Raw genomic sequence first — 26,643 nt, forward strand, 5'->3', positions numbered from 1 at the left:
AGCATACATTCCAACAGCCAAACCCAAACTCAGTCCCAGTTCTAGACCCAGTCCAAGATGATACTGTATTAGCCCAAGTCACAGTCCCAGTTCCATAGCCCAAATCCCAAACCAAAAACAAGTTATAGCCCCAGCCCCAGCCCAAGCCCCATGCAGGTAATGTGTGAGCCCTAGCCAAGGAGCAGGTTAGTTACCAAGTTTTGCCTGTGAGTGTGTCACTCCCCTCAGCACAGCACAGGTGGACATGTGGGGTATGCTGCCAAATACTTTTGGTTTAGAGGGAGGGAGGGGTGTTGGTTGTTGGGTGGGTGTGCACTTTTGTGTTGTCTTTTTATGTAACAGTTTGGTGGTAAGGTTAATTTTCCTCTCCCTGCCGAAGCTGACACACCTTCAGTGCAAATTTGAGCTCTTCTGTTGTCTCTTACTCACTCTCTCTCTCTATATATCTCTCTCTCACTTTTGCATGCCTGCCACAGAGGACAGGACTCTGCTTCCTGACAGACAGGGACCGAGAGTAGAGTGAGAAGAAGAAACTGAAATACAAAACACCTGTCTGTGTTAAAAGGTCAGTAACTCTTTTTCTGTTTTTTTTTCTCATTTCAGTCTTGTGTTTTTTTTAAATTAGTTCTCACAGACTCATTAGTAAAGATTTCTAGTAGAGAGACTGTAGGGCTATTCAATATTCATATATCATGCATGGTATACCCTCAGGGTTAGTTACATACTGTACATTATAGGGTCTGCAGTGCATACAGACTCATCTACTATGTGCTTTGCCTCAGTATCAAGTCACTAATCCTTTCCTACACACTGACAGAGTGAGTGCATTTCAATCAGTTCAACATGCTTTCAAATGTTTCCAAAGTGTGACTTTCTAGTAAAAGGAGAGGCTAGGTGAGACTTGGACAACTTTGCTAAAAAAGTCTCACTGTATTTAGGAAGCCATTCAAATGATGAGGACTTTTTGAATAGATTGCTATGCACTAAATCTGGCACTGTGTGTGTTATTTATGTAATGACTTAATAATTACACAATTTAATCATGCACATGAATGTCTTTTTGTGTAACATGATAACCCGGCATGACATTTCCTTATTGTCGTTACACTTCCCCAAGAGCATCAGCAATGTAATACTTGAATGGTTTTAAGAATATGTAACACCCTGCGTTAAGACAATGACAGGATACCAATTTGGAATTATTTATTCGAAATGTTATTTCAGGAAAACATTCTATACAGTTGGAGTTTTGTGTCCATGACATAAAATGAACAGATTTTCTATAAAAGAAAACTCTCATTGCCCAGAAACAGATAGAATCCAACCTGCTCACAATTGTCAAGGCCAGAAATATCTATATATGGTTATATAAGGTGTGAATCAAAAGTGGACCATCACACTATCCCAAAAGCAGTGAGTGGGTGGGTGGGTGCTTGCGTGCAGTCTTTTGTTATGGCATACTGGATACTTTTACACTGGCTTGTTCACAAACATTTTGGGAATAGCCTCCCTCCCTCTATTTGCACAGCTATAGTGTGGTGTGTGGGAATGCAACAGGCAGTACAACACAATGCCCAGGCATTCAGTATCTAGACTCTAGAGTGAGTGTGGTGCCAACATCACACATGGTAACGGCACTGCCTCTTTCTCTCATTCTCCCCTGGTGCTGTGACTCAAAATGACAATATTTTTACTATCATTTGTCAAGTCTCTTCATGTTCAGTCGGTTAGTGTTACTGCAGGACTCGACATTAATCCTTGTCCTCTTGCCCGGGGCAAGTAAAAAACTATCACGCAGAAAATCACAATATCACACAATTAGGCTTCTCCGATCAGAATTGGATCAAAGTGTCCTCCGGATGCAATGTTTTTGTCACTATCCTCCCAATCTCTGCACAGCACATCAGAGTATAATTATTGTAGGCCTGCATTGACAGGCACAAGGGATCTTTCAATCATGCAGTCGCAAGATGCGTTATTGGATCAAAGCGAGCCGCATTTGCACATTTGTTGATAGCAATTTCTAGGACGTTGTTTGCCCAGTTATATAAAATGTTTGGTCAGCAATGAAAATCATGGAAAAGTAATGCACTCATGTATAACCACAAATGGCCAACACTCAGTTGATACAGGTGGACAGTTGATGAAACAAATGCTGCATACTCCAGTTGTGAAACCGTCTTTCAAGCACTCAAAATTGGCTAGGACACTCATCTATTCAATAGTTACAGAGTTAAACAAATATTCTTAAAGTAGCCTAACAAGTAACACTTATGCTGTCATAACCTTACAAATAGATAAACATATTAGTTAGCTACTTCGTCCACCTTAGCCATTTGTTCCCTGGTTCATTGAATGAGGGAATTATTTCAGAAAGACAATAAAAAAGTATTTGGTTGTAATTATAATGTTGCAGAGCAACCAACACTCATCCAGGAGATTCCAGGAGAGCTACTGGGTGTGCAGGCTTTTGCTCCAGACCTGCTCGAACACACCACATTGTAAAAAAAATCAGCTGCACAACAGGACCTTGAAAAGCTGACTCTGCTGTGTTTGAGCAGTATAAGAAGCCTGCACACCCAGTAGCTCTCCAGATTAAGGTTTGACAGAGCACACTGTTTTTTTACAGTAGCCTATCAGTGCAGTATTTTACTTTATAGGAGGTTAAGTGCCTTGCTCAAGGTCAGAATGTCAGGAGATACAATACATGGGACCAGCAGCCTTCCATAGTCAATACCAGTGATAATAATGGGTTAGGTTAAGGTTATTTTGTGAAGTTGTCCTTGCATCTTACAACACAATTTTCAGTCACCTTTTTATTCATTTTTGGACAGGTGACTTTAGCTTTCAGACAAGTAAACAATCTGTCCTACTTGTCTAAATGACAAGTGGCTGAAACAGTTTGTGTCAAGCCCTGTACTGTAAATGGCACATAATAGTTGCATGGTAGAATAAGAGTAATGCAGAATGGGAAGAGAGACGGGCTCCCGTAGGCCTACCACTGTCCCATCTCTGCACTGTGTGAGTGTGTGATCGTGAGCGTATGTGTGAATACCATCCTCCTCCTCCACCATAGCGTGGACACAGGTTGTGTGTGTGTGTGTGTGTGTGTGTGTGTGTGTGTGTGTGTGTGTGTGTGTGTGTGTGTGTGTGTGAACAGCCATCACAGAGCAGAGCAGCTGAATAGAGGGTGGGAGGAGGCTTGTAAGAGGGTATCGTGGGTGGGAGGCCTGATCCGTGCCAAAAAAGCAAGTTTGGGGGATTTGTGTACTTTGTGTTACTCACGAACAAACGCCTTTCTTAAACCTTCAGGTATGCACTCAGGTCTTCAGGTCTCTCCTTCTTGCTTTCTCTTTCCCTTCCCCCTCCTTCTTTCTTTCTCTTTCATTTCCCTCTCTCTCTCTCCTTCTTTCTTTCTATTCTCTCTCTCTCCTTCTTTCTATTTCTCTCTCTCTCTCTCTCTCTCTCTCTCTCTCTCTCGTCCTCAACTAACCCTGTCTTTTCCCCAATGATAAATGCATCTAAGATTGTACTTGGTAATAGACAACTGCAAAAATAATCGTATTGGCTTTAGATCGGTATTGACATGTACAGTAAACTACTTCTAATAATTTTTACTGCAGTAGAATTTCAAACTCCAAATATATATGACATGACATCTAAAGATCTTCTTAAATGTCTCCTTTATTGTCTTGAAACACAAAGCATTCTGTATCTAACGTGATAGTGATACTGTACGTCCTTGAGAGTTAGTTATGTAGGTGTTTCCTGTGAGGCCAACCGAGCTCATCAAAAATAGTCCTTGTAACCACTGGCAACCCCTTGAGCAGAGCTCACTTTCCACCTCTCCTAGCTTTCCTCCCTCCACTAAATTACACAAATACCTTCACAGGCACGACTCAGACGATCAAGCAAAATTAACTCAAAGTGAATTAACAAGACAACAGATGTAGAATGTTAAGATTAGAGACATTTATTTATTTATCTTTTTGTCCAGGGACAGAACAGAAACAGAAAATTAGACCACATTCATTTCGTAATGTCTTTCAAAGATCTGGGTTGAAGAAGTGGGTCCACCCACCTGTGTGATGCGGGTAGGGGATGGCAGTTTAAAGAATACATGAGTGTGTGGGTTAGCATTACTCTGTAGCGTGCTGTACTTCGGATGGCTGCATTGATCCACCCACCCAACCCAGACGCACAGCAGCTTGTGTGGTTCATGAAAGCACATTACTGTACATTCCCATGCTCAGAGAGGACATGGTCACAGTCTGAAGATAGATACAGTAATGTACAAGACGATCCAGTAGACTCACACCCAACATGTACAGTAACTGTTAGACCAAAAGCAACTCAAGGCATACTGTATGTGTGAATGCTTGTTTTAGAGTGTGTGTGTGTGCGGGGGGAGGGGGTGTTCATGCTTGTACATGCATGGATGTCTGTGTGTATGTGTGTGTGTGAATCTGTGCAGCTGTGTATTCATATTCTTTTGTCCGTCTGTCTATGTCTTTCTTTCTGTATGTGTGTACCTGTCTCTGTGTGTATGTTCCATAGTTGTGTGTGTGCCTTGGTGTGACAGCCATCTGTCTCCCTTGCCCTGCAGCCTGGCTGCTTTTAATTAGGAGGTGCCAGAGAGCCCCAGGGCAGACAGAGGTTCTCCCTACTCTCCTGTCCCTCCTCTCCTCTCCTCTCCTCTCCTCTCCTCTCCTCTCCTCTCCTCTCCTCTCCTCTCCTCTCCTCTCCTCTCCTCTCCCTTCCCTCCATGCCTCAGCATTGCCTCCCCCACGTTATCACTAACAGCGCCGGGAGATGTCCTCACAACACATACACACACGCATACACGCACCCAAGCTCACAGACACACACAGTGTAAACACACACACACACACTTGTACATAAACGCTTTTATGCAACTGCGACCACCTGTGAAATAATCCAGCCAAGGTAGTGCCACCTCTTTCTGGCTGGCTATGCTTTATCATGGTTGTGAATAGATGCTGTCTTACAGAATGTCTCTCAAGAGCATGTACAGTCTGTATGTACGCGCCAGTGCCTCCCCTCTGGCAGAAGCCTCCCGTCCAGATTAGGATGTTCAGAAACAGACAAAACAAGAGGAATTCAGAGCAGAAATAGATACATTATGTCAGCAGAAAAAGCTCTGAACCTCAACTCACCCTGAATAGTGGGCTGCTCGGAGGTGAGCTGTATATTGACCTTGTTGAAGTGTGTGTGTGTGTGTCTGTGTGCAAGTTTGTCTGTGTGCTGTCCTTGGAGATGTTTTTTAAGGAGGTCTGCCTAGCTGTTGGAAGATGAGAGTGGGTCTATCTACAATGGGCATAATAGCTGGCAGAGCTGAAATGTGGGGGTACCTCCACTGCCTCGGCAGCTGCCTGCAGCTTCTTTCCCACAGCAACCTTGTCCTTCAGACAACAAGAGGCATAGGGTGAAGAGTGGGGGTTGTGGCAGGTGGGTGGATTGGATGGGGAATGGTAAAATGACTAGACTCTGAGTTAGTCTACTCTTACCCACAAAACAGCACAGACCCCTACAAGTCAGCAGAAACATACCGTTTTTGAATTACCTTATTGGTCTAAAGGCCTTATCTCCCTTGAAATCAGTTAATGTTGTTGATGATCGAGATCGAGAAAGCCCTGTTTGCCTAACTAACTTTAGACTGTGCCTTTCTGCCAGCCCCTCCTCATGGGTAAGAGATATGGAGCGATGAGTGATGAGTTCTCTGGCTGAGCTGTCATGCTGTGAACTCAGCGGGTGGCAGCAAACAGGTACACCAGTGCCCAACACTTACTCAGACCCAGTCTCCTGCCTCCTGCTCCTGAGCTGAGTGAGAACAGACTGCACAACGAACCCTGTAAGACAAGTCAAACTGAGATAGACCAGTAGTTAATAACCCCTTACAGCATGGGAACTGTCTAGTGATAGAATTGCAGAGAAGTTGACATTTGATAACATTATGTATGTAATATGGAAATCCAACACTTCTGATGGTACAATGTTCAGTCTTTCCAGGATTCCGCAATTCTTTGATTGCAAATTGTCTTTTGCGAAATTGACAATTCCCCTCATATTATGCGAGGGCTTGCAAATTTCACCAATCACTGCACTATTTCTGCATAAACAGTCAAATCATCGCAATATTATATTATAATGATCCATCACCGCAGTACAAAAAGAGGACTCACAATTTCAACCAATCACTGCACATTTACCCAATAATATGGTTCAATCAAGTCACATATACACAACCTTTTTCCCCCTTCAGTGCATTTTTGCAATTTTTTACACATCTGTAAAAAATTCAAGTTCTCCGATTTTTAATTAATAGATTTTAGACGTGTATTAAAATGGGGTTTGCCACAAAACACTATACACTGAGTGTACAAAACATTAAGTATACTTGCTCTTTCCATGACTGACCAGGTGAATCCAAGTGAAAGCTATGATCCCTTATTGATGTCACTTGTTAAATCCACTTCAATCAGTGTAGATGAAGGTTAAAGAAGGATTTTTTAAGCCTTGAGACTATTGAGACATGGATTATGTACAGCATGTCTGCCATTCAGAGTGTGAATGGACAATACAAATATTTAAATGCCTTTGAACGGGCTATGGTAGTAGGTACCAGGCTCACCAGTTGGTGTCAAGAACTGCAATGCTGCTGGGTTTTTCACGCTCAACAGTTTCCCATGTGCATCAAGAATGGTCCATCACTCAAAGGACATCCAGCCAACTTAACATAACTGTGGGAAGAGTCCATGCCCCAATGAATTGAGGCAGTTCTGAGGGCCTCAAAGCGTAGAAAGGTGTTCTTAACGTGGAAATTACAGCGTTTTAACTACTTTGCAGATATGAAATGAACAGACAATCATAATATCAGTCAAAATTATCAAATTCTCAGTTTATGCTACAAAACCTACTTTATAATAGGTTTTAAAAATAGGTTCCAATTGACTCATTCCATGACGTACACTAAGGAATTGATGGCAGAATAGATGGAGGCAGTTCAATGCATGATTAATATAATTCACCAATACATTTCTCAGTAGTCCCAAAAATATTGCTATCAGGTTGTAAATCACAGCCGTGTTGTTTGCTGACTCCATTCGGGATGCACTGTTTCAGTTTCCGTGACTCAATATTTTGGAGAAAAACAGATGAATGTAACTAAGGCTAGGAATGTAAATGCAATCAAATTTGCAACGGCAATGATCACAAGTCAGTCATAATGTGGCTAATATGCTAGCATATCTATTTATTTAGCAAGCTTAAAACATGTAGCCTAACAATAGTTATTTAGCTGCTAGGAGGAATCATGTCATGTCATTGGAGGAGTTGGTGAGTGAATTACTTTTCCCCCTCATATAGATTATCGGTGGCTATGCACTGCTAGAGATGCAGGTGTCATTTGGTTAGCTAGCGAGAACTTGAACATCTGCTATCCAGTTAACATATCGCAAATTCACTCTGACTATGTGTGCAAAGCAAAGGGTGGCTACTTTGAAAAATCTCAAATATATTTTGATTTGTTTAATGCTTTTTTGGTTACTACATGATTCCATATGTGTTATTTCATAGTATTGATGTCTTCACTATTATTCTACAATGTCGAAAATAATAAAAAATTAAGAAAAACCCTTGAATGAGTAGGTGTGTCTAAACCTTTGACTTGTACTGTATATTGATGTCACAGATGATTCCTTTGAATAGTTCTTTATTATAAAATGTATTATTTGTCACATTTGTCTGTGTAAAATCTTGCAGTGCTACTTTTTTATCTGAGAGTGAGGCGGATATACACTACAGTTCAAACGTCTGGGGTGACTTAGAAATGTCCTTGTTTTTGAAAGAAAAGCAAATTTTTTGTCCATTAAAATAACATAAAATTTATCAGAAATACAGTGTAGACATGTTGTAAATGACTATTGTAGCTGGAAACAGCTGATATTCTATGGAATATTTACATAGGCGTACATTATCAGCAACCATCACTCCTGTCACAACCTGATCTGTTTCATCTGTCTTTGTGATTGTCTCCATCCCCCTCCAGGTGTCGCCCATCTTCTCCACAATCCCCTGTGTATATATACTTGTGTTCTCTGTTTGTCTGTTGCCAGTTCGTCTTGTTTGTCAAGCTTACCGGTGTTTGTCCTGTCAGCTCCTGGTTTTTCCCAGCCTCTCTTTTTCTTGCCCTCTAGCCATCTTCAGCCCTCCTCCTTCCCCTTGGATCACTCCAAGATAGCCTACCTCATCACGCTGATGTCTGGGAGGGCTCTCACCTCGGCCACCGCCGTGTGGGAACAACAGCCGGCCATATGCGCTAGTCTGGAGGGGTTTGTGGGAGAAGTGAGGAAGGTCTTTGAAGCCCCGTTCTCCGGGCGTGAGGCCGCCCGGAAGCTAATCCAGCATCGGCAGGACTCCCTCAGTGTAGCTGTGGTGGTGGATTTTCGCAAGTTGACAGCGGAGAGTGCTTGGAATCAAGAGGCGCTGTTCGATATGGTCCTGCACAGCGCCTAAGAGGAGGTCAAGGACCAACTTGCAGTCCGGGAGTTACCTACGTAGCTCGATTCCCTCATTGCTTTGGCCATCCGTATCGATGGACGATTACGGGAATGACGGAGGGAGAGGAAATTGGATTTCGCTCACACACCCAGGGATCCCATCTTGCCTCCGAGTCAACGCAGAAGCTCCTTACGGTCTCATTGCCGAGAGGATCTGAGGCTTCCAGACCTCCCCCGAGGGCTGCCGAAGACTGCCGAGACACCGCTTCCTGAGCCTATGCCACTAGGCAGAGCTGGGCTGTCGCCAGTGGAATGGCAATACAGGATCGTCATGAAGAGTTGTCTGTATTGCGGGACCCCTTTTCATGCCATTCTGCTGTGGAGAGACCAGTCCAAATCTCTCCGGTTTCGCATTGAATCTGGTCCTGACGAGAGTGTTTTGGATGCCACCCTGCTCCGCCATTCCCGCAATTTTTGTTTTGTTCCCTAAATCCCATCTTGGATTAATGATTCACTCAGACTTCTCATTCCTAACTCACAATATTGAACTAACTTGTTATAGTATTTAGTAATTGTTCAGCAAGGCCCAGGCCATGTCGCTTCCACTACACCGACCCTATGACTGTGGGATTTACATTCTCCTTAGCTCCACGCCGCCCCGGGTACGTCTGTACTCTCTATCAGGACTGGAGACCAAGGCTATGGAAACCTACATTGGGGACTCCCTAGCTGCTGGATTTATCCATCCCTCTTCCTCTCCCGCCGGCTTCTTCTTCATGGAGAAAAAGGACAAGACCCTGCGCCCGTGCATTGACTACCCGAGACTCAGCGAAATTACGGTTAAGAACCGTTACCCGCTACAACTCATCTCGTCCGCCTTCGAGCTGCTCCAGGGGGCCACTGTGTTTCCCAAACTGGATCTACGGAATGCCTACCACCTGGTGCGGATACGAGAGGGGGACGAGTGGAAGACTGCCTTCAACACAGCCAGTGGCCACTACGAGTATCTGGTCATGCCCTTTGGCCTCACCATGCCCCTGCTATGTTAAAAGCTCTGGTGAAGGATGTTCTCTGTGACATGTTGAACCGGTTCGTCAGCTGTTTGTGAAGGCGGAGAAGTGTGAGTTCTATCGCTCCACCATCCTCTTTCTGGGTTACATCATCTCTGATGGGAGTGTCCAGATGGATCCCGGGAAGGTGAGAGCTGTGATGGATTAGCCTCAGCCTACGTCCAGGGTGCAGCAGGGTGAAACTGGCGAATCCCACTTTACTCCGCTTATCCGGGGTTATTGTGCCCCTGTCAGCACTCACCTCACCCAAGGTTCCATTCACGTAGTCCCCAGTTGCTGACTGGCGATTCCAGGATCTCAAACATTGTTTCACCACAACTCCCATCCTGGTTCATCCAGACCCATCTCATCAGTTCGTGGTGGAGGCCGATGCGTCGGACTTCGGAGTGGGGGCTGTCCTGTCCCAGCATTCTGCCCTTGACCTCAAGCTACAACCCTGGGACTTCGCCTCCATGCCATGCCATGGAAAGGAACTACGACATGGGGAATCGGGAGCTTCTCGCGGTGAAGAAAGCGTTGAAGGAATGGAGGCACTGGCTGGAGAGGGCAGAACATCCGTTCATCGTGTGGACTGACCACAAGAAACTGGAGTATTTCTGCACTGCCAAGCGCCTCAACTCAAGGTAAGCCAGATGGGCCCTGTTCACATGGTTCAACTTCACCCTCTTGTACCGGCCGGAATCCTGTCCCATTGTTATAGCCCCACGTCTACTACCCCTGAACCCAAGACCATCCTTCACACCTCATGCCTTGCGACAGCACTCAGCTGGGGGATAGGGAAGCAGGTCCATGAGGTGCAGCATTGATAACCGCATGTTCATTCCTGACACCGACCGCTCTGACGTCCTGGAGTGGGCCCACTCCTCCAGGCTGGTCTGCCACCAGGGCACCCGTCAGACCCTGGCCTTTGTTCGACAACGCTTTTGGTGGCCTACCATAGTCCCGGATGTGTAGTCATTCGACGCCGCTTGCTCAGTTTGTGCACAGAACAAGACTCCTCAGCAAGCTCCGGCTGGTCTTCTCCAACCTCTGCCTGTCCCCCACCATACCTGGTCCCACATCTCCCTGGACTTTGTCACGGGCCTTCCCCCATCTGATGGCAACACTGCCATCTTGACCATGGTGGATTGGTTCTCCAAAGCTGCCCACTTCATTCCTCCCCCCAAACTACCCTCTGCCAAGGAGACGGCCCACCTCAAGGTCTTCCGGATTCATGGACTGCCCATAGACCCTCATTGGGTCATCAGCTCTCCTCAAGACCACCTCCAGGTATTGATGACAAGCAGATCGCCATCGGACCCCTGCTTCCCGGTATCGTCTCGGGCAGAAGGTAAGGCTGTCCACCCGGGATCTGCTCCTCCGGGAGTAGTCTCGTAAACTGTCCCTTCGATTCATCGGCCCTTTCCCCGTCTCCAAGGTCATTAGCCCCTCTGCTGGCCTTCTAGGGAGAGTTGCAAAGAAAAATACATATCTCAGACTGGCCAATAAAAACAAAAGATTAAGAAAAAGAACACAGACACCGCACAGAGGAACTCTGTCTGGAAGGCCAGCATCCCGGAGTTGCCTATTCACTGTTGACATTGAGACTGGTGTTTTGCGGGTACTATTTAATGAAGCTGCCAGTTGACGACTTGTGAGGCATCTGTTTCTCAAACTAGACACTCTAATGTACTTGTCCCCTCCCTCAGTTGTGCACCGGGGCCTCCCATTCCTCTTTCTATTCTGGTTCAAGCCAGTTTGTGCTGTTCTGTGAAGGGAGTAGTACGCAGCGTTGTACGCGATCTTCACTTTCTTGGCAATTTCTCGCATGGAATAGCCTTCATTTCTCAGAACAAGAATAGACTGACAAGTTTCAGAAGAAACTACTTTGTTTCTGGACATTCTGGCCTGTAATCGAACCCACAAATGTTGATGCTCCAGATACTCAACTAGTCTAAAGAAGGCCAGTTTTATTAGAAAAGGGTTTTCTAATGATCAATTAGCATTTTAAAATGCTAAACTTGGATTAGCAAACACAACGTGCCATTGGAACACAGGAGTGATGGTTGCGGATAATGGGCCTCTGTACGCCTATGTAGATTTTCCATTCAAAATCTGCCATTTCCCTCTACAATAGTCATTTACAACATTAACAATGTCTACACTGTATTTCTGATCAATTTGATGTTATTTTAATGGACAAAAAATGTGCTTTTCTTTCAAGTGACACTAAACTTTGAACTGTAGTGTATACCAATGGTTTGCATTATTTGTTGCAAACTGAAATTAAACCATCAAGTGATTCTTGGTAGTTTTAAACAAAACTGCTTTGAAACAAAAGTATACACCTCACACATGGTTATGGGCTTAAAAAGAAGGAGACACCTGTACCATTTCAGGCATAGAGTTGAAATCTATTGCATCCAAATATTACACTTTCTACACATCACAGAACACTGAAACAATACTGTCTGACATAGAAACACCGTATTTTCATCGTTAAATAAAAAAAATAATAATATTGAAATTATGAAAAATATTATTAACATTCCAACCATGATGCCAAATAGGGCGCTTTGGTCATTGACTGCAAGAAAGGGTTACGACACAGGGGCCGGCCTGCGTTGATGGAATCAGAAAAGTCTGAGCCTTTTGGGTCCTATATTGACATAACCTGAAAAGCCGCTCAGCAAGGAAGAAGCCACTGCTCCAAAACCGCCATAATAAAGCCAGACTACGGTTCGCAACTGCACAAGGGGACAAAGATCATACTTTTTGGAGAAATGTTCTTTGGGCTGATGAATTTTGAAAAAGGGGGAGGCTTGCAAGCCGAAGAACACGATCCCAACCATGAAGCATGGGGTGGCAGCATCATGATGTGGGGGTGCTTTGCTGCAGGAGGGACTGGTGCACTTCACAAAATAAATGGCTTCATGAGAAAGGAAAATGATGTGGATATATTGAAGCAACATCTCAAGACATCTGTCAGGAAGTTAAAGATTGGTTGCAAATGGGTCTTTCAAATGGGCAATGACCCCAAGCATACGTCCAAAGTTGTGGCAAAATGGTTTAAGGACAACAAAGTCAAGGTATTGGAGTGGTCATCACAAAGCCCTGACCTCAATCCTATAGAAATTGTGTGGGCAGAACTGAAAAAGTATGTGCGAGCAAGGATGCCTACAAACCTGACTCAGTTACACCAGCTCTGTCAGGAGGAATGGGCCAAAATACACCCAACTTATTGTGGGAAGCTTGTGGAAGGCTACCCAAAATGTTTGACCCAAGTTAAACAATTTAAAGGCAATGGTACCAAATACTAATTGAGTGTATGTAAACTTCTGACCCACTGGGAATGTGATGAAAGAAATAAAAGCTTAAATAAACCATTCTCTCTACTACTATGCTTACATTTCACATTCTTTAAATAAAGTGGTGATCCTAACTGACCTAAGACAGGGAATTGTTACTAAGATTAAATGTCAGGAATTGTGAAAAACTGAGTTTAAATGTATTTGGCTAGGGTGTATGTAAACTTCCGACTTCACCTGTACATACAGCATGATTATTGCACTTATACATTGTGCCTATATACCTATACATTTACAGTATATTACAGTGAAACCTGCATAGAGTTTCTATGACAACAGCAGACAAAGCATTTAGATAAGGATTGTAGCCAGTGTCTGAGTTTTAGGGATTATTCCCATTTTGCGTTATCATGGTGATGTGGCCGGTGACACTTTGCTTCTTGAAAGTCCAATATCTTAAAAACTTTACTGTTAACATGCAAAACATATTGGAATTGAGTGGATTTTCTTCATAACAAAAGGTAAACAAATAAGTTTCCTTTACAGAACTTCTACACATTTTGCCATGACTTATGCCATGTTATTATGTATCTGAGTGAGAGTGATTAACAAAATCAAATGGGGGCACTCTGGAGGTCAAGGTGTGCCAGGTCGGTAAGGTCAGGGAGTGAGTGATGGCTGCCGGGTCGAAGAGTTTGTGGTGCTGGGTCTGCGTGCCGGGTCGGTAATTCTGCCATGATTAGGTTACTACAAGTTTCGATAGCTGGCTAGACTAACTACACTAATTTACCAATCTAAAAATGTTTAGCCTACATGGGCTAATTGAGTGAATGTCAGCGAGTGACATATAACAAGAGTATGTTGCTGATGCACGACCAAGTTTCGAAATTACACCTTGTGTATTCTACTATTCTAACTCTCAACAATAAGTTGACACCCTGGCTGAGTAGAAATACATGCAAAAAATACAGAGGTCCGGACCTGTGTCATCATATGTAGCTACGGACCTGCCTGAATAGGTTGTGATTGTTGCTTGTCTAGCCGGCTGGCTGGTCTGCTAACATTTAGTGGCTTCCCTGTTTATATATACCAACCTCCATCTCAGTATACTTAAATTCTCGCCAACTACGAAACACTGCAACCACCAAGAATAAGGCTGTGGTCTCGCTACATACTCCCTAGGGGATGTTGGCCTATAAGCATGAGTACAAGTCTATCATACTACAGAATGTGAAGAAACTTGTGAGCAGCCAAATACTAACATAACACATGCTTACTCCTACAATAACACAACCATTCACTTTAAACATGTCAGAACCATCTAGGTTTTGGCAAGAGCATTTTATAGAAGTTTATTTGATTTAACCAATACATGCTTGTTTAATAAGATTTACTCTGCTATGCCAAATGCCACATTTGAACATTTTCTGTGACTTCTAAGAACTGACCCAGTGCAAACTGCTATTATGCTGAGCATTACAAAATAAGCAATAGTGTTGATGTCATGTAGGAAATCCGTAGTGTCCCAATGGGCCAGACTGTCAGTAACAGAAGCTATCCTGTGAAAGTGTCCTGTCATGTGAGTCGGGAAACATTGGGAGAGGATGAGAGATTTACATTGTTCTGTTAGTACTGGCTGTGACGCCATAGACACTGAGTTCGTTGTTATAAGACCTAGAAAAAACTGCTTTCATTGTCTTAAAGCTTAAAGTTCATAGGAGAGCCCACACCTCTGAGTGAATGGTTGGTTCTCTCTCTCTCTCTCTCACTCACTCACTCACTCACTCACTCACTCACTCACTCACTCACTCACTCACTCACTCACTCACTCACTCACCCGCCTATCAAAGTCCACATGCCAGACTGATCATTTCCTTTTCTAAATTGAAGAGGAGGGCGACCACATCTTTTCTCTGTTTCTCCTTTCTGTTCTATGTAAACACCCTGGTCTAAAGAGGCTATCTTCGAACTCTACAGACAGAGGGAGCTGTATAATATACTCCCACTGCTGTGATCACTGACTCAAACAGAAGAATCTGTCACCTCTCCTCTCTGATCCTTCAAACCTTCTAACTTCAGTTTGAATCATACACAGGAAGTCACACAAGAGGTCAAATAATTGATTAGATATACTGTCGATATCTAAATTAAAATGGTTTGTTTTTATTTGGGATTTAGTCTTGTACAAATGTATCTCTATTTTTATAAAAATAAAATAGAATATTATTACAAATTGTAAAAACCATCCAAGACATTCAGGTGAAGGATGCAGCAACATTTGACTAGACATGAATCAACAGGAAACAGACAGGTTGTTAAAGAATAGAATGGAGAGCTGCTCCAGATTATAAACTCAGATTAGCAGTCTGTCTCCCAGCCCACACTGACCTCAGGCTGAGTTTGTGGTAAAAACGGAGCTACAAGTAAGCAATATCCTTTAAGTGTGTGAAAGAATCGAATGGCAGACATTTGTCCGAGTTGAAATGTAGGCCATTGAAGGGCTACAATACTGTACTGTATCATGTCCAATTTGACCAAATAAAACATTCATTTTTTGGTTTTAATCTTAAATCTTAAAGTTGTTCATCAACAGCAACGTTGTCGCTTCATCTCTGATCTCTCCTCGGTTGAATTCTTAAGTGGCTAGTTTGAAGTCTTTAAAAAAAAAATACATATTTTAGTTTTTTCTTCTTTCTTTTTTATCCTCTCCCTCCCTAAACAAGCCCTAGCAGCTTCACTCCACTCCCTCCATCCCTCCATACTGAAATGTACTGTAACAAAACAAAAATGTCATTTTGTCTGACCTAAATCAGAGGGTGTCTGAGCCATGAGCTTATTACATAGTGTGCTTAACTTGTGTTGTGGAGGAGGGCTGGGGTATTATTATCTTTTAGCTACCCACCCTGCTATAAAACCCGACATCTCCACATTGCAGTAGTGCTGCTCTGCTCTCCCTCCCTACTGTGAATCTGACAAGCCTGCCTTCTCTCGCTCAACTCCACTATTGCTTTGCTCACCAGCCTGTTTAAGCCTGACAGGGACACCCACACTTCTCTCCGCTCCGATGTTCTACCGTTCCACTCTACTAGCAGTTCCTTATCTTTGTATTGGTGTTGGAAGCGTGGATATTCCCTGTTTTTGTGAATGGGCATCCGATGCGAGGTAGTTGTGACTGTGAATGTACTGACTGACCGACCGACAGACTGACTGACTGAAGGACGGACTGACTGTCATCTCTGGGTACTCTACTCTGAAGAAGCAATGTGGCAGGTCACTGGACATCACTGGTAGACTTGGAATAATAAACAAAAAAGGAAAGGAAGTAATTAAGAAGGTAGGCCATGATTATGAGGATTATAGTTCGGAATTCTGAAAATTCTTCATCTTTATATGTGTCATTTTATGTGAGTGTGTCTGCTTAGTGCTTGCAGTGTATCAGTATAACTGTGCTACAGTACTTGTGCACAGTACACCTGTTCAGTGTGTATGTGTCTGTGTACTCTGACAGAGACTTAGCTCTGTGTGTGGATATGGTAATTTGATGACTCGGAATTATTTGGAAAGCACTATGAGACGCAGTCTCAAGAAAATGCAGTGCTCTTATTACTGATTCCGCAGTAATTCATGAAAACAAAAAACAAGTTAAAGTTGGAGTGTTGACAGATTGAGAACCTGTGGTATAGAAGACTATTGTTTGTGACACACTTGTTGTTTATTATCTCATGAAACTCTTGCCTCATCTGCTTACAAAATATAAGGATTAGCCTTTTTTGTTTCACAATGGTTGCTTGTTGTCTAGTTAAAACATTTTGGGGGTACTAATAGACGTGCAAGTAAAATTAGCTGTATAGATTTGTTTTACAGAGTAGCAAATATGAAAATGAAAATATATTTTGTAAGAAAAATTTCTGTATCCGCCTCATCTGCTATCTGGTTGACGTTTACTGATAATTATTATTATTATTATTATTCATTTGTCATAAATATCTAAAACTATGAGATGAGGAGAGGTGGTGAGCTTGATAAAAGTGGTTGTCAAGAAGACACCAACAATTCTCCCAAACTATAAAGTCTGCTGGGGATCATCAACAATTTAATTCAAAACATCAGTGGTCTAAATTAAACTCATGAATTAAAACAGAACAGCCCGTAATCATAAGAATATAAATTCATGTCTGTTTATTATAGATATATAATGTATCTATAAATTAATAATAGCCAGCCAATTAACTAATTATGAACCCTTTATAAAGATAACCTTATTGTAAAGTGTTATTGGAATGGAATCAATAATGGAATGTTCCGAAATGGAATCAATAAACCAAAGGTTGACCTCTGAGACCTAATAAACCACAAAAACAATACCTGTACTAAGCTAGATAATGGTGTGAACCTTCAGGCTCCCCTGGAGACTGAGTGATGGCCCGATAATAAACTGCTGTACGATTGGCTTATAGGTAATAATTTGTCTCCCACAATAATTCACTACTTTTAAATCTTGGTCTATTAAATGTAATCACTCACTGTTACAGATGTACTTTCCTCCTATTATAATGAACAAGACAGTAGTTAGAAATGATTTCCCTCTACATTCTGTGTAACAGATTGAAATGGCATGTGATCACAATTTAAGCTTGTATAAAGATACCAGGGCCATTTTCTTTAACATGTGGCAAAGTAATGGCAGTCATCATTTTCTTTAAGAATTGATGGGTATACTGTATCATTAATTTAATGATGAAAAGATCTGTACATATCACAGTGTAGGTCTTTAGAGCCACACTATGGGTGTTATGACAAACATCTAATTCTAAACAACAGGCTGTAGAATAATAGCCGATTTTATAGTCAGTGTAGTTTTTTCTAAACTAGTGTTCCCCCCCAGACAGTGGAGCTATTTCTATCCATAACGACTCATTTTAAATAACAGGCTGTACATTTGGCTCTGAATGCCAATTGTATAGTGTAGCTTATAGTCCAGATCAGTATTTCCCCAGACAGTGGCCCTTGGTGGGCCTGGGTTCACTAATCAGAAGTGGTGGTGTGGGGGTTGGAGACAGAGAGAGAGAGAGCTGTGTTACTGTTAGCCCCCTAGTTAGCCACTGTCTGGCCCCTGGCAGCCTCTAATGATGACACTGCCTACCACAGGACTGGAGGCAAGCAAGGACACAGTGTTGGTTGTGGTGACACAGAGTTGGGGTGGGCAAGTGGTAGTGGGCAATAGTCACTCACTGTGAGGGGTCGGAGAAGAGGAGCTGTGGACAGGCCAACCTGCTCTCTCATTGTGCCATTTATCCTTCTGCAGTGTATTAACCTCTAGGGTACGTAGGACGGTAACATCACACCTGACCAACATCCAGTGAAATTGCAGAGCTCCAAATTCAAAAACAGAAATACTGATTATAAAAATTCAGAAAACATACAAGTGTTACACATGGGTTTAAAGATGAACTTCTTGTGAATCCAACCACGGTGTTAGATTTCAAAAAGGCTTTACGGCGAAAGCATACCATGTGATTATTTGAGAACATCGCCCAGCAGACAAATCATTACAAACAATAACCAGCCAAGCAGAAGAGTTACACAAGTCAGAAATAAAATGAATTACTTACCTTTGCTGATCTTCATATGGTTACACTCAGAAGACATTCATTTACTCAATAAATGTTCATTTTATTCTATAAAGTCTCTCTTTATATCCAAAAATCTCCGTTTTGTTTGCCCGTTATCTTCAGTAATCCACAGGCTCAAACGCAGTCACAACAGGCAGACAAAAAATCCAAATTGTATCCGTAAAGTTCAAAGAAACATGTCAAACGATGTTATTATTCAATCCTCAGGTTGTTTTTAGCCTAAATAATCAATAACATTTCAACCGGACAATAACGTTGTCAATATAAAAGGTAAACAAGAAAGGCGCGCTCTCGGGATTGCGCATGAAAAAGCTCTGTGACACTTTAGGGACTGCTCTTACTCCCTCATTTTTCAGAATACAAGCCTGAAACAATTTCTAAAGACTGTTGACATCTAGTGGAAGGCATAGGAACTGTAATTTGTAACTGTAATTTGTCAGGGAGAGACTGCCAGAGCAAATCACAAAAAATAAGGGGTTATCAGGCCCTTTGACAAAGGTTTACAAGTGGAGTCCCCACCCTGACTGTTTTGAGGGGAGGGAGAGAGGGAACGGGTGATGAAACAGTGATCCATCCAGGACCTTGCCCTGGATAAGCAGTGCCCTCCTCCCCTCTCTGTCCATGTGGCACATCCTCCTCAGATCCTCTCCAGTACATGGTAATTAGCCCTGGTGTGAGAGAGAGAGAGAGAGAGAGAGAGAGAGAGAGAGAGAGAGAGAGAGAGAGAGAGAGAGAGAGAGAGAGAGAGAGAGAGAGAGAGAGAGAGAGAGAGAGAGAGAGAGAGAGAGAGAGAGAGAGAGAGAGAGAGAGAGAGAGAGAGAGAGAGAGAGAGAGAGAGAGAGAGAGAGAGAGAGAGAGAGAGAGAGAGAGAGAGAGAGAGAGAGAGAGAGAGAGAGAGAGAGAGAGAGAGAGAGAGAGAGAGAGAGAGAGAGAGAGAGAGAGAGAGAGAGAGAGAGAGAGAGAGAGAGAGAGAGAGAGAGAGAGAGAGAGAGAGAGAGAGAGAGAGAGAGAGAGAGAGAGGCGCTGGCTGCTGCCTAGCCTGCAGCACATGATCCCAGGGTGGGGGAGATAGCTACATCCCAAATGGCATCCTATTCCTTAGCACTACTTTTGACCTGGGCCCATAGGGCTCTGGTCAAAAGCAGTGCACTATATAGGGAATAGGGTGCCATTTATGATACTTCTGGAGACCAACCATGGACTCCCTCCTGGCCCTCCCTGGCCACTCTCTTGTTCTAAGCTCCGCACCAATTGTTTGACTTGGCTGGGTTTTCCAGGGATGGGCTCCTAGTCCTTCACAGCGTTAATGTTTGTGCAACCTGTTAGGGAACTTTTGGGCTCTCTATATCTCTTGCCCTCTCCTTCTCTGTCTTCACCCCCCCCCCCCCTCTCTCTCTCTCGCTCTCTCTCATCAGGTATTTATTTGAATTATTTCTGAAAAGTAAAACTGACAAAAAAAAACATTTTTATATGTACAAAACGCTCCGGAAATGTGATTCCACTTAAAGTAGAAAAGGCATTTGGAGAATTTCTGTAATTTTTCTACTTCTTCAAGTAATTTTTACTCAAGATCATACAGAGATTGAGGTAGTATGTGCATGTAGATATGGTTAAAGTGACTATGCATATATGATGAACAGAGAGTAGCAGTAGCGTAAAAGAGGGGTTGGCGGGTGGTGGGTGGCGTGACACAATGCAGATAGCCCGGTAAGCCAATGTGCGGGAGCACTGGTTGGTCAGGCCAATTGAGGTAGCATGTACATGAATGTATAGTTAAAGTGACTATGCATATATGATAAACAGAGAGGAGCAGCAGCGTAAAAAGAGGGGGTCTCTAACCTAGGTCTCCTTCTATAGGTATCTTCCACTGTGTATAGATACTGTTTCTGTATGATAATCATAGAAACTGTTCCCTAGCAACAAGATTGAGAATATTACATGTTTAATTGGTAACTGATCAGCACAATTAGCATAATAAAAAAAAGATCTTCCCCCCGGCTTAGACAGGACTTAGACTGCAGATGGATATTATTAACTCATAGCTTATTTACTCTGGCTTTATACTGTAACGTAACAGAAGCTGTGGACGATTTGGATCCAGTCAACAATGCGGTTGTGGTAAGAAGCCATCTGAAAGTATCTATCCACATGCCTGCAGTAACCGCTGAGGAGCGGACAGCTACAAGTTTAAACTCTATTCATAGACAGGACATGAATGGGCGAGAAAACGGCCAAAAACATTTTTATCACTCACCGTAAACATCTTAGAGAATTAACACGTTTTCACAAGATCCTCCATAGGATAGCATTCAACACTTCACTCTAATCTAAAGAATATTCATCTTTCATCAACTATGGTCTGTGCAGCTCTGCAAAGCGATTTTGTTGTATCACTAATCTATAAATTAACTTGCCTGGTGAAGGAATGGTTTAATAAAATTAAATGTCTACCTCCATAGAAATAACACTTGCTTGGCAGTGTGCTTCTGATTATTTTGGGATCTAGGCTGGGTAAAGCAGTTTGTGACAACTGTTGATGTTAAAAGGGCTTAAGCAATACATTTGATTGAAAATAAATGATATTGTGTTTCTCTCCATGTGTTGTAAATAAGTAAGAGAAGGAGAGGAGAGGATGGCCCACACAGAGGATGACCTGATCGGGATTCCGTTCCCCAACCACAGCAGTGACGTTCTGTGCTGCCTCAACGAGCAGCGCCGCTCCGGGTTACTCTGTGATGTAGTCCTCGTTGTACAAGACCATGAGTACCGTACCCACCGCTCGGTCCTTGCCGCCTGCAGCCAGTACTTCAAGAAGCTCTTCACCGTGGCCTCTGACGGAAGGGACCAGCATGGGGTGTTTGAGATAGACTTTGTGGCCCCCGAGTCGCTGACTGCAATCTTGGAGTTTGCTTACACATCCACGCTGACGGTGACGGCGTCCAACGTAAAGGAGATCCTTGGAGCGGCTCAGATGCTGGAAATTCCCTGCATCATCAACGTGTGTCTGGAGATTATGGACTCTGGTGAGGGAGGAGAAGGAGGTGGAGGAGGAGAGGAGGAAGAGGAGGATGATGTAGAAGAAGAGGAGGAAGATGATGAAGAGGAGGATAAAGACATGGAGGAGGATGATGAGTCAAGGAAGGACGAGCAGGAGGATAACGAGGAGGATAATGCCAGTGAGAGGTCAATGAGGTCGTCAGAGAGTCAGGACCAGGTCGGGTCAGAGAGAGGAGCAGCTCCCAGTCCACCCAATACCTCCCAGTACCAGCAGCAGTACGAGCTGCAGCAGAATGAGAGGAAGTGTCGGGACACAGACTCTCAGTGTGAGAAACTCCGGCAGGAGCATGAGAGCATGGAGAGCCGAGCCCTCAAAGACTTTTCCATTGAATCCCTGCTACAGGAAGGGCTATACCCTAAAATGCCATCAGTCCTGGACAGGAGGGCTAACTTTTCCCCTCTGCTCCCCGGCTTCTACCCTCCCATGTGGGCCGCAGATTTCCCAGGTTTCCCCCAAAAGGTTCTAGACCCCAACCACAATGCCCAGACTCCCCGCCCCTCCTACCCCCCCCAGCTGGACAACAGACCCCTAGACCTAGTTGTGAAAAGAGAGATCATCAAGGAGGAGCTAAAGGAGGAAGTCCCGCCCAGCATGCTGCATGGGGACTTCCTGAAAAACTTCCTGAATTCCGGCCTATCAGGGATGGGAGTTGAGATGGGGGTGGTACGGTCCGAGGGGTCTCCCTTCCATCTGGGCCAGATAAAGGACGAGGCAGACTTCCGCTCCTACATGGGCTTCCTGAGCACGTCAAGCCACCTGGGGGCGCTGTTCCCTCCCTGGCAGCTGGAGGAAGAGCGGAAGATGAAGCCTAAAGCCTCCCAGCAGTGTCCTATATGTAACAAGGTGATCCAGGGGGCAGGGAAACTACCCAGACACATGAGGACCCACACAGGAGAGAAACCATACATGTGCACCATCTGTGAGGTGCGATTCACCAGGTATGACAAATTCATAGACACTGTGTCTAAATATCCATACTTGTGTTTGAAATTGTAGCTTTCTGGGTTAAGAAAATAAAACGATGTATAGTATACATACAGTGACTTCAGAAAGTATCCATACCCCTTGACTTATTCCACATTTTGTTCTTACAAACTCAACATTGATTACATTTATTTCATCTATCTACACAATAATGACAGTGAAACCATGTTTTTAGAAATTGTTGCATTTATTGATAATGAAATACAGAAATATATAATTTACATAAGTATTCACACCCCTGAGTAATTTTTTTGAATATTGTTTTTGCTGTAGAGAATTCCTTCTTTTCACGCTGTCAATTAGATTAGTATTGTGGAGTAACTACAACATTGTTGATCCATCCTCAGTTTTCTCCTATCACAGCCATTAACTTCACCATTGGCCTCATAGTGAAATCCTTGCGTGGTTTCCTTCCTCTCTGGCAACTGAGTTAGGAAGGACAAGTGTATCTTAAAAACTTCACCATGCTCAAAGGGATATTCAATGTCTGTTGTTATCATTATCTTTACCCATCTACCAATAGCGGCATTGGAAAACACTCCCTGGACTTTGTGGTTGAATCTGTGTTTGAAATGTACTGCTTGACTGAGGGATACAGAGATGAGGCAGTCATAAAACAATCATGTTAAACAGTATTTTCAGAAGGCACTGTATGTGAATCTTTGAAAATTCAATATGCTTTAAATACCAGGATTTCATACTCATTTCGGATTTTCATCTAGTAGAATTCACTGCATGTGATTGAGGAAGAGAATAGTCTTTCAGACCCACGTGTTTGACTGCAGCTGATAATGAGATAAGAGGACGGGCTGTATCAAAATGAACGAATGGTGGGAAATTCCGCATCAGATGATGCATTCTCAGTTTGAGTCTAGTATGTTGATACTTGTTGCTTACTGCTTAAGTATGAAGTGCGATTAATACATAGTATTATTTCAGTAGGTTGTAGGCAAGACAGATTTCGGACACTGCACTTTCCTCGCACAGTAATAGGTCTTATTAGTCCTATAGACTATACAGAATATGGATGTGTAAAACAAAGTGCTTCCCAATCATCTTTTAATCAATCAACCCTTAGATAAAAGGCTTTCAAAAGTGTTCTTCGGGTGTCCCCATAGGAGCACCCTTTTTGGGTCCAGGTAGAACCCTTGTGGATTCTACGTGGAACACTATATGGAAAGGGTTCTATAAAGAACCCCAAAAAGTTCTACCTTGAACCAAAAGGGTTCTACCTGGAACCAAAAATAGTTATTCAGCCAAAGGACCCTTTTTGTTTTAGATAGCACCTTTTTTATAAGAGTGTAGCAATCATGTTGACACCGGCATTTGAGATCTTTTAAGGGCAATGTTATTAGGGTAAGGGAACAATGTGTTTTTGTGGTTCAGGGTAATTATTTTCATCCTCTCATCTGAATACCACTTGAGAGTCGAGACCTAAAAGGTGGAAACTGGAAACCCCCTTTAATGGTTTCTCATTTCCTGCCACTGTTATGGCACGATTGTTTCACCTTCCATCCAGTACCCCAAAGTATACCTATGCTTTCATCTCTCTTCCATTTTTCAAAACAGAACATAACTCATTTTTTGTCTTTCCAGGCAAGACAAACTGAAGATCCACATGCGAAAGCACACAGGCGAGCGCCCCTATATCTGTCTTCACTGTAACTCCAAGTTTGTCCATAACTATGACCTAAAGAACCACCTGCGTATCCACACAGGGGTGCGGCCCTACCAGTGTGAGCACTGCTACAAGAGCTTCACACGTTCAGACCACCTGCACCGCCACATCAAGAGGCAGAGCTGCCGCATCTCTCGCCCTCGACGGGGCCGCAAGCCGGCCACTTGGCGCTCAGTCAACAACTTCCTGCAGGGCCCTCCGTGCTCGGCCAATCACCACGAGGGCGGCAAGACGCTGACTGAGAGGTCGGGCGGATGCCGGCTTCTGCCCTCCCATGGGGGAGTTAGAGGTCAAAGTCTGAGCCTTGGGGAGAGAGAAAGACGGGACCTGGATCTGGGTGGTAAGAACCTGAGTTATAAGGACTTGGACAGTGACAGCAGAGAGAGCAGAGAGAGCAGGGAGAGTCGGGAGGCTCGGCACCGGTCAGACAGGAAGCAAGTGGTGGACGAGGTGGAGATGGAGAGACAGAGGGGCGTGTTCACCTTTGCCCTGGCAGGGCCTGGGGAGGAAGTCCTTACCCACCCTCCATTTTACATCCCTGACCCCTGGACCATGAGACTGGAGAACCACACCCCTAATATCCCTGAGCCGGCAAACTAAAATTCTTCCAACTGACACTTCCAAATGATAGCTAACTGAAACTTCATTTCAGAATTCTAAGAATCGCACAGAAAAGAGAGAGTTCTCTGTCTGGTAGATTTCCCACCTGCTGTTTAGAGATTTAAGGGGAGTGATGTCTGGGAACATAGGTATATTGCAAACAGGGTAAATACTTGGAAAACAGTTGATGTTAAACATCTCAGATCAAAATCTTTTGAGCTGCCATCTTTACAATCGCTAGGATTTTGAGAAAAACTTTTAATTTGGAGAAGTAAAACTGGACGAATACATTTTATATGTTCCAAAAGTACTAAATTGAAAAACATTATACTCTCAGGACATGACATAACTGTTTATTTTTGGATTATTCATGTAAACGTGTCATTCATAGTGTAATTAATTAAATATTTTTTTAACTAGGCAAGTCAGTTAAAAACAAATTCTTATTTTCAATGACAGCCTAGGAGCAGTGGGTTAACTGCCTGTTCAGGGGCAGAAAGACAGATTTGTACCTTGGGGGTTTGAACTTAAAACCTTCTGGTTACTAGTCCAATGCTCTAACCACTAGGCTACCCTACCCTAACATATGGCAATACGTTGTTTCCTAAATTCCCAGTCTATAAATGAATAAACTGATAAGCTACAAACTACGGATTCCAAATGTACCCAAAGTTTCAGACTTTGGGTACAGTGCTAATAAACAGGGTAGTCTAAGCCACCGAAGAACATTCAAAACCATGAGAAATTATTCACTTGACAAAAAAAATCTACATCGAAAACTTGTTTTTACCCTTGTAATGCAATGTTCTCAGATTTAGTCTGCACTATTGTAAATATATACAAATGTTTTAAAGAATTTGACCATAGTTATGTTGATTATTGTTGTATTATATTTGTTGTTGTTTTTTTATAGTTGATAACCCCTCCAAAGATGTGGAGTTTGATATTGCACAAACTTGAATAAGCCTTGTGTTACATTGCATACAGTATGTTCTGTGTTTCTTCTAAAGACCATGTTGTGTAAATAATTTGTGAAACAGATGGATTATTGCTTTAGCTATGTCACCTGCTGGTGATTTGATTGCTGCAGTAAGACATTTAAAAAGGGTTTCTACCCTATTTTCATATACAGTTTGTTTTCTGATCTGTGTGTAAATGTTGTTATTCACAATTATTTGAATTGAAATGGGAAACTATTTTCTTGGTATTTATGCATATTTAAATTAGCCTTGGCTATATTTTGCAAATATGTTGTTTTATAAAGACACTAAATGTTGTACTCCCGTGGGTCTGGGAGTTTAAATTCTGGTTGTGTGTGTGTGTGTGTGTGTGTGTGTGTGTGTGTGTGTGTGTGTGTGTGTGTGTGTGTGTGTGTGTGTGTGTGTGTGTGTGTGTGTGTGTGTGTGTGTGTGTGTGTGCCCAGTGAGCGTGAGAGAGCGCGCTTTTGGTGCAAATCTTTCATAACTGGAATTATGGTTTGGATGCCATTTTAGAGAACGACACAACATCCTCAATCATCTATTGAGCTATAGCTTGTATTCAAACATCAATATTATAATCACTGTCTTCATAAAAGCATACACAACACCTCGACATGGCTATCAAAATAAACTGCTGATGATAATATCACCATGAAACATCAAATAAATTGGATGCCTTGACATTGTAAAGATTTTACATAAATGTATACTTTTCCAAATAAATTAGGGCTATGGAATTTTGACATATAAAGAATGTTATTTGATTGTTGGATAAAAATATACTTGCATTAAACGTTTATAATGCTGTAAAACAGTATTATGTTGAACACTTTA

At 42.9% G+C, this 26,643-nt stretch overlaps 1 protein-coding gene across 2 annotated transcripts; it reads left to right on the forward strand.

The window, feature by feature from the left end:
• The first annotated feature begins 276 nt into the window (after nucleotides 1–276).
• LOC110523974 (zinc finger and BTB domain-containing protein 7C) lies at nucleotides 277–26,643 on the forward strand. 2 transcript variants are annotated; one of them, XM_021603178.3, is made up of 3 exons: nucleotides 277–565; nucleotides 21,122–22,505; nucleotides 24,148–26,643. In XM_021603178.3, exons 2-3 carry the CDS (start codon nucleotides 21,142–21,144, stop codon nucleotides 24,827–24,829), a joined length of 2,046 nt encoding a protein of 681 aa, XP_021458853.2. In that variant the 5' UTR covers nucleotides 277–565; nucleotides 21,122–21,141; the 3' UTR covers nucleotides 24,830–26,643. The 2 variants fall into 2 exon arrangements, with proteins under 2 accessions (XP_021458853.2, XP_021458852.2); XM_021603177.3 differs by lacking the exon at nucleotides 277–565 and adding an exon at nucleotides 15,813–16,210.

The sequence above is a fragment of the Oncorhynchus mykiss genome, chromosome 5 (genome assembly GCF_057628025.1).
Source record: "Oncorhynchus mykiss isolate SJ-2025 chromosome 5, ASM5762802v1, whole genome shotgun sequence".
Taxonomy (NCBI): Eukaryota; Metazoa; Chordata; class Actinopteri; order Salmoniformes; family Salmonidae; genus Oncorhynchus; species Oncorhynchus mykiss.